Below are 9240 nucleotides of genomic sequence, written 5' to 3' on the forward strand. Positions count from 1 at the left end.
GCAGAATCTCTCTGCTGTTTGCTGACTGTAGCTTCTTGCTTGTTGCAACACACAGTTGGGCTTGGTAATTAAGTACTGCAAAGCATTCCTGATGTCTTTGCTTGGGGCAATGTTTCCAATAAAATGCCGCACCAAATTTTCCAAGCACATTTGTAGAGTATGTGAGATGGAACAGCCAGTAAGTGGTATTGATAGTGATAAAAATAAGGGTTAAAGATCAGGTGACAAATGGGACAAAATATAAACGTTTGAAATTAGAGAAAAAGAAAATGAAGTTTGTCATTTTGTTCAGTCTAAGAGATTTCACTTCACAGACCATGTCACCTGGTGGAAATTTTGTCAACTGTGGCCAATATTCAACCAAGTAGATAACACTAAACAAAACGTTAACATGGCTATTTATAGATGTCACTTTCTGTACTATCCAGTACGTTGGCAGATTGCAAAGTAGGTCCACTTCAATGGCAATGCATGTTTGAATAAAGCCACAGAATGAATAGCTAAATCCACATCCTGAAGGCTAGTACTTATCATCTTGTCCAAGTATTGCCAGGGGTTCCTCGTGTATTCCTCTGAAATCAGGATAACTAAATTTCAAAACATACCTAGTAGTTTGTCATCACCAAGTAGTTTGCAGCATCAGTGCACAGTTCAAACGTCAAAGTAAATTTATTATCAAACTACATGTTACCATATACAACCCTGAGATTTGTTTTCTTGTGGACATCAACAGCAAATCCAAGAGCCATAATTCATGAAACCGTTTATTTGTTTTGATGTAATTGAGACCGAATTGATGGAGCACATTTGCAGTTTTTTTTAATACCAAAAATTCACCAATTGCTGGACATCAATTAAAGTAGAAAAAACCCAATCTGAACAAAAAGTCATCCAAAACTTCAACCCTAAATATAAACAAAGCTATTAGGAAAAAACATTTGGCAAAGCTTGTCATTTGGGACCAAGACAGTGGTACGATTTGTTTAGTTTATTTATTAAGATCAAATATTTATATAAATATAAAGGATTTTTCTAACCGGGACCGGAAATGTCACGTGAAGATGGTAAACACAGAAACCAGATAGATCAATTAAAAGTCCTTCAGTTATTAAAACACAAAGCTGTTGATCTTTAATGAACACCTAAAGTGCATTTCTTTAAGCCACTGCACAAGTCAAACAGAATATATTTACAAAATTGTTACAGTAAAATACCAATAGCCTTATTTAATCAAAGAGCTTTTACTGTCTCAATGCAAAGTCTTCGGAGATAGGAGACAAGACAGTTTTAAATAGCAATTAATTTTTATTTTAATAATTTACTGCCAGTTCAATTGTTTAGCCTTTTTCATTTTGCTTACAATTGATCAGGTTTAGCAATGAACACAATAAATTGGCCTGCCTTTTTAAGTTTGGAAAATACTGGAAGTAAACAAGATACTACATAAAGATTTTTGTGCAAACAATTCATAGCCTTTTTCATACCAGAGATAGTCTCCGCATTCAACAGAACACCCAAATCTCCATTTACATGTGTGAATATTTCAGTGTTTATAACATCTTGTGCTTGTACACACATGAATGGCCAGCACCTCCATATCCAAACAACCCTGCCTCACCAGCCATCTCAAAACCTTTTAAATTGAGAGGGGAAAAGAAGTAAAAATAGAAAATACACCGTATATTCACTAGCCTTTCATTAATTTTTAACCTTTGGGGCTGTAACAAATAGTCTAAAATATATTTTAGAAATGATCTATCTAGGTTTCAGATTAAAAAAAAAGTCTGAATTAACTGATTTGTCAAATGTAACCCCTTCTCAGCCCATGGTTTTCTTTAGATGAAAGTCTCCAGTTACATGATGAAGCTTCAAATTATCCCTGGTCCTCTTTATACAAAAAGAAATTGTAAGCCATTTTAAGGGTTTGTGCCAATCAAAATTTGGATCAGTCTTTGTCAACAAGTGTCAATAATAATTACACGGCTCAAATTTTATAAATATGAAATATGTAATACAATAAATAATGAAAAACAAATGATTCAGTAATTCCCATGTTGGAAAACATCCCGCATCAGGGAAACAGCAAACTACAAAGGATACTTGCAAACAAATTGGGGGAAGAAAACTTTCCCTACTTGCTGCACCCCCTCCCCCAGTTTAAATTTGTATAATTGGTGCAAACTCATCTATATTAATGAGAACGCAGTCTAGGTTTGGTTGCTGGCGCCAGTGTCAATAGCATGTTACCGTCTCTTTCAGGCCAGAATAGCTGTACATTCAGACCTTCCTTCATTAAAGAAACAGCTGGTCACAATTAAATGTGGCTTTTTTTATAACAACCACTACAATCTTTAAAGCAAATGAAATCTCCACACAAAAACTACAGAAAGATGGCACCAAAATAATTCATGGCAAAGCTGACTTAGACAGCTTTATTATGCTAATTTTACATTTGACAGCAAATGCAGTCCTGCAGTTTCTTTTCCCTCTCACATCTTATGTCACAGCTTATATAATGGTATGAAATTCATCTCCCAAATGTAATACTGCTTAGAAATTTGGGCTTCCTGGAACTTGTATATCAGTAACAAGAACAAACAAATGCTATGTTCCAGTGTCATTATGAAAAATGTTTCAATACTCAAAAGTTCAAGGTCAGTTAAACATCACTGCAGCTTTCCCTTCTCCCTCTACATCAGAGATTTCTGTATGAGACCGATTGATATCCATTCTACAATTAAGTGATATGCTTTTGCCAGCAACCCCAGAACTATAAATTATGTGGGCAAGCACAGAAATGCTTCACATTTCTTCAATACCAGTAGTAGCTCATTTAAATATTCTTCCAAAGACTTAATTAACAACCTGCTCTTTAAATTTCTTTACTTTAAAAACAGAAGAGCACTTAAACATTTTAAACTACAATCTGTAGCAGCCATTTTCCCCAATATTTTTTTGTAAGTATTCCTCATTTTACAACAGTCAACAATCAAATATTTTCAGTGTTCAGCTGGCCTAAAAGCTTTGTGCTGTGGCAGGTACCTGAACTCTTAGGCCTACAATTGAAACACAGCCCACGTACATACAAACATACCTGACCATTAGGAAGGTCAATGAACACAGAACAAGTACTACAATCTAAATATAATTTGGTCAGGCAAACTATAAAAGATGCCGACAGTCTTATTCTGGCATAACTGCTCTCAATGCTTATTTCATCACATCCACCTTCAACTGTGATCCCACACAAAAAAAAAATCCAGTCTGGGGTCTCAAAAGGACTTGCATTTGCAATGTTAGCTTTGTCAAAGGGCTACAGATAATAATGACCAGTGTAGAAACATCTCAGCTTTCAAAAATACAAAATATCATTGTATCTTCAACTGTTGTAGAGTCATCTCTTCTTTTTCTGTTGTTTCAACATTTTTCGCCTCTTGACGATCATTTCATAAAGTTTTTCCAGTCCCTCTCTCAGCCCATCTCCTATTATGGCACAGGCTGGCTGTAGATGCCATGGGGTTGAGGAACTTAATTCACTCAATGCTAATAGTTTCTCTACTTCAGAGAGAGAGAGGCAGTTCCTGAGATCTTGCTTGTTGGCAATCAAAAGCACAGGCACTCCTTGATTCTCAGAGATCCTGGTTATTTTATGCAGTTCAGTTTTGGCTTCTTCCATTCTTTCCACATCTACCGAGTCCACCACAAAGATGATACCATCTGTGCAGCGAGTGTAGGATTTCCAGAGTGGCCTCAGTTTCTCCTGACCACCGACATCCCAGAAATGGAATGTCACCGACCTGCAGTTGCCCAAAGTCACTTTGATTTTTTCAGAATTAAATCCTTTCGTTGGAACAGTATTAACAAATTCATTAAACTGCAATCGGTATAAAACCGTGGTTTTCCCAGCGCAATCCAAACCTAAAATAACGATGTGGAGAGATTGAAAAGATGGAAAGTTTGACAGAATAGGAGTTTGATCTGAAAGTCCGTTTCCCATCTCGAACCAGAGGGAAAAGGAAACCGCAGACGTTTGTACTGATCGATGTTATTCCCAGAGGTTGCCGATCTTCATCTACGATAATCCAATGCGGCTTTAAGATCAATTATTTCTAAATAAAAATAAAATAAACGCATGATTTAGTTACATAACCTCGATTACACACGAAAACATATACAACTTCCAGAAATAAAATACCTCAGCTTTCATTTACTTAACGCGTCAGATGATACAAAAAGTCCAAAGGTTCCAAAAGTCATTGCTCCGATACTTCGACTACATAATGCAACCATGAGCTTGTTTTAATTCCAGAATATACATGGAAGGGTAAACTTAGGCTAACTTCATTGCCACAGCCAATTATCACAATACGAGTTGTGATATTCGGACCACAGAGGGCGGAAAAATATTTCCATTTCAAACAAACAACAATGCAATTACAACTGACCGGCGTACCTTTCCATAAGATAAAATATATTCATAATCAACTACTTCAAACTTCCTCGGCAACAAGAAGGAAAAACAGATCCACGAATTGTTTTGAATAGGGCGTTTATTCACTGTTTGCAGTCACGTAACACACAATACAAATAAATGCCCTTAACGTAAACCATTATTGTGGCTCAAACTAAAACTGTCTAATTTAAGGTACTACATTCCCCCGTATCTGCTAAATTACAACAATCCGATCTGCCCATTTGACCTCAATACCAGAAAACTTTAGAACCCCTTTCTTAAATCCACTGCGACAAAATTAAGAGCAGCAGCGACAAATTTCAGCAGGTTCTCGTCACGCTTTCACCGCATCTTGCCGAACCACGAAACAAGCACACTCCCCACTTTAAATTCGATTTTCATATGTGCCCGCATTATTTGTCCCGAAAAGTTTGTATTTCGGCACAAACTTACTTGTTTTCGGCACAATATCACACACCTCGCTCTCTGGGGACTTCACGTCTGCCCCTCACACTTTGAGGAAGCCTGGAAAAGGCAGCGTTAGAAACATCCAGCCGCAGCAGCTGGAACTTTCTGTGCTGCTGTGAACACTCAGAGAAGGTGATTAACCCCGGCCACAGGATTTGACATTTGGGAGTCAAACCCGCGCACAGCCGCCAGAAAATACGTTTCCAACACGCAAAATAAACGCTATCCCGTTAAATGTAACACCCACCCTTGGATGATCGTACAAGCAAAGCTCGCTCGGGAAGAGATTCACAGCTCGCCTCACTCACGGTACCGAGCTGCACTCGGCTGTAATGCGCCCCGGCCAGCAGCGTCGCCGCAATTAACCCAGCACACGCACACACGGAGCGGCACCACGCCAACATTGCATCCCGACTCCGGCCCATCCCTTGCCCCACCCCTTCCGCGACGCCATTGGTTCCTGCTGATGTCCCTCAGCCCCGGCGTACCCTTCCGCGAAGCCATTGGCTTCAGGTGACGTCAATCACGCCACGCCCGCCCGACGACCCCGCCCCTGACGAATTTAAACCAAGTCGAAAGCGTTGCTAAAATTAGACCTTGCTCAGTATGTCGAGCACCGGGCCGCTGACTAGGCGAGCCCGGCTGATGCTTCCCAAACCTACATCGACGGGGATTTGAAAACAGGCGTCCGGAAAGCCGCTGCAGAAGGCGAGCGGGAACACGCAGAAAATTCCACCTGTCGGTTAACAGCCCCGCAACGACCCCTGCTGCCAGCGCGCGGCCGAAACCCCGCGCTGATCTGATTGGCTGCTTGATTGCCAGTAACCTGGAGACCACGGAGAGCGTCGTTTCAAATGCTGCCGAATGGCGGGAGGGTCGAGAAAGGGCTAATAAATCCAGCTAGTCATTACTGTTGCGTTCTTTATACGTACCGTGGGTTACTCATAAAGAAACATATTCTGGAAGAATTTAAACTAGAACTTTAATCTAACAGCAAGCAGCAACCACGTTTTACACTGCCATGCATCTAGATCATTCTGTCATTTCTGCGCATACTCCGAACTCTCGTTCTTACACGTGATACCACATCTTCCTTTAAAAGAAAAACAATTAGCAACATTAATCAAAACAAATGCATAATTTAACATGTCTCTATCAGTCTCTCTGGGAGGTTTACAAAGAGTAGACCTAAGTGGTTCACACAGTTCTTGTGTTTTGTTGTTGTTTTCATGTTTCATCTGGTCTGCATCAGTTAATTGAAACTCTGAAATTGGCTCTTTCTTGAGGTCTTTGTGATTTCTTCTTAACACTGCTTCTTCTTCTGTTTGGGCCATGTATGATCTGGGTTGTACTTCTTCAAGTACTGTAGCTTTCTGTGTCCATGTGTTAATTTTGTCTTGTATCCTCACTTCAATCTCCTTGGTGCAGTTCAGATAATGGATGAGAACATCTGTGGAAGTATGTCTTCTGCTTGGCTTTGTGTTCATCTTTCCATTTTTTCCACTTGTTCACCTCCCTCTGTTCTGAGAAGTCTCTCATCGATCGGCAGATTGGATCTCAAATAGTGTCCCATCAAGAGCTGAATAGGTGAAAATCCACATTCAAGTGGAGTACTACAGTAGGCTAACAAAGCTTTATAAAAATCACCTCCACTATTGTTTGCTTTGTGCATCAGTTTCTTGATAATTCCTACTGACTTCTCAACCAATCCATTGGACTGAGGGAAAAATGGACCAGATGTTGTATGAACAATGCCCCATTCATGAACAAAATGTCTCATATATTCACCACTGAATTGTGGACCATTGCCTGTGAAAACCTCAACAGGTACACCATGTCTGGAAAAAACTGATTTCATGCATGTAATTATGTTCTCTGCTGTTGTTCTGTTCAAACCTTATGGATAGGCATCCGTTAGTCTCGTGAGACCATGGATTTGTGCCTTGGAAGGTTTCCAGGGCGAAGGCCTGGGCAGAGTTGTAGGAGAGACCAGCAGTTGCCCATGCTGCAAGCCTTCCCCTCTCCACACCACCGATGTTGTCCAAAGGAAGGGCACTAGGACCCAAGCAGCTTGGCACCAGTGCCAAACCACACACTTCAGTATACAATGAGTAGTAATCTGTTATTAATAGATAATATTTGTTGCCAGTTACAAATAGATCAACGCCTACCTTCTGATAAGGTCTCTGAGGAATAGGTTGTGGATGCAGTGGCTCCTTAGGGTTACTAGGTTGGTATTTAAAGCATATTCGACAAGAAGACACCAATTCTGCAATTTCTTGATTCATCCTGGGCCAAAACATCACTTCCCGCGCCCTTCTCTTACACTTTTCAATACCTAGGTAGCCTTCATAAATTTTCCCAAGCATTTCTTTTCAGAGACTTTTAAGTATCATTATTCTACTACCTTTGTACAATATCCCATCCACAACAGACAGTTCTGATCTGTGGTTCCAATAATCTTGTACTACTGAGGTACAGTCATGCCTATTATCTGGCCATCCATCCAACACCACCTGTATTACCTGACTGAGAATTTTGTCCTTCTCTGTCTCAAGATGCAGCAGTTCCAACTTTTCGGGAGCAACAGGTACTGTTTCTATGACCATATCAACAAATGCCTGAACATCAACAGCATCCCTGTGACTGTCTTTTGTTGTTGGAGCCACAGCTCTGGAAAGTGTATCAGCCGTGTACATGAATTTTCCAGGTGTGTATGACCCATTCAATGCATATCTTTGCAATTTGACCATCATTTGCTGAATTAACAAAGGACAATCACTTAAAGGTTTGTTAAACATGCAGTCTGAGGCTTATGATCAGTTTTAACATCAATAGATTGCCCTGACACAAACTGATGAAATCTCTCACAAGCAAACATAAAGCTGAGCAATTCTTTTTCAATTTGGGCATACCTTGTTTCTGGATTGGATAATGCACGAGATGCATATGCTACTGGTAGCCATTCCTGATCATGTTTCTGGAGTAATACTGCCCCTAAGCCTGATTGAGATGAATCACATGAAATTTTGATGCGTCTCTCAGCATCAAAGAATTTCAACAAGGTTCTTTGGTGAGCACTTTCTTGAGATTTTGCCATGCCTTCTCTTGTTCATGATTCCAGCTCCATCTGTTTTTCTTTTCTGTTAGCTGCCTCAGTGGAACAAGCTGTTCCGAAAGATAGGGTATGAATTTTCCCATGTAGTTAACCATTCCCATAAACCTCTGAACATCCTTTTTACATTGTGGTCTTGGCATATTCTCAATAGCAGAAACCTTCAATGGATCAGGCCACACACCCTCTTTGCTGATGATATCACCCACAAAGGTAAGCTCAGTCACTCCTAGCTGACATTTGTCTTTATTCAACTTCAGGTTTGCCTTGTGTATTGCCTCAAAGACTTGTCTGAGTCTGGTGTCATGTTCTTGTTTAGATTATCCCCAAATAATAATATCATCCACGGAAGTATCCACGCCCTCAATGTGCTCATATAGCATGTAAATGGTTTTATGGTACACTTCAGGAGCTGATGCAATTCCAAACGGAAGCTGAAGAAAACAATATCTGGCAAAAGGAGTGTTAAAGGAACACAACTTTGAACTTGGTTCATCTAGTGTAATTTGCCAGAATCCAGAATATGCATTTAATTTTCTAAAGTACTTTGCATTAGCAAACTGTGGCATAATTTCTTCACAAGTAGGCAATTTGAAAAGCTCTCTTTTAATGGCCTGATTCAAGTCTCTTGGATCTAAGCAAATCCTCATTTCCATTCTTCTTATCAACAATGACAAGTGAATTGACCCATTCAGTTGGTTCATCAATTTTTTTTATGACTCCTAGCTGTTCTATTCTGTCAAGCTCTGTTTTCAGTTGATCACGTAATGCAAAAGGCACTTTTCTACATGGATGTACTATGGGTGGCACTGTGTTGTCAATTTTAATTGTGTGCTCTCCTGGAAGACAACCAAGCCCTTTGAACAAGTCCTCATACTCTTTCATCAAGTCATTGTATTCTGACTCTGGGTCACTGTCCAGGACTAAGACTCTTTTCACCAAATTCAGTCTCTCACAGGCAGATAAACCAAATATTGACTGTACATTTTTTGGCACTAGCACAAATGAAAGTGTGTGCTCAATATTTTTGTGTGATACTTTTGCCACACATTTTCCTTTAACTGGAATGTCTGTACCTGAATACCCAGTTGCTTTTATATTCGTCTGATGTAACTTTGGTCTTGGCTTTAATGCATTAAACTCAGATTCTGTAAAAACATTTATTTGTGCTCCAGTATCCAGTTTAAACAGAATATTGTTTGGT

At 39.8% G+C, this 9240-nt stretch overlaps 1 protein-coding gene across 3 annotated transcripts; it reads right to left on the reverse strand.

Annotated features, from left to right (window-relative positions):
* Positions 1–751: 751 nt before the first annotated feature.
* Positions 752–5689, reverse strand: arl4aa (ADP-ribosylation factor-like 4aa). Of its 3 annotated transcripts, none has more exons than XM_073054143.1 (2): positions 5584–5689; positions 752–4109 (listed from the first exon to the last, which is right to left on the reverse strand). In XM_073054143.1, the coding sequence occupies exon 2, from the start codon at positions 3995–3997 to the stop codon at positions 3395–3397; it is 603 nt and encodes a 200-aa protein (XP_072910244.1). In that variant the 5' UTR covers positions 3998–4109; positions 5584–5689; the 3' UTR covers positions 752–3394. The 3 variants fall into 3 exon arrangements, with proteins under 3 accessions (XP_072910244.1, XP_072910242.1, XP_072910243.1); XM_073054141.1 differs by lacking the exon at positions 5584–5689 and adding an exon at positions 5169–5317; XM_073054142.1 differs by lacking the exon at positions 5584–5689 and adding an exon at positions 4907–5080.
* Positions 5690–9240: the final 3551 nt, after the last annotated feature.

This window comes from Hemitrygon akajei, chromosome 8, assembly GCF_048418815.1.
Source record: "Hemitrygon akajei chromosome 8, sHemAka1.3, whole genome shotgun sequence".
Classification (NCBI taxonomy): Eukaryota; Metazoa; Chordata; class Chondrichthyes; order Myliobatiformes; family Dasyatidae; genus Hemitrygon; species Hemitrygon akajei.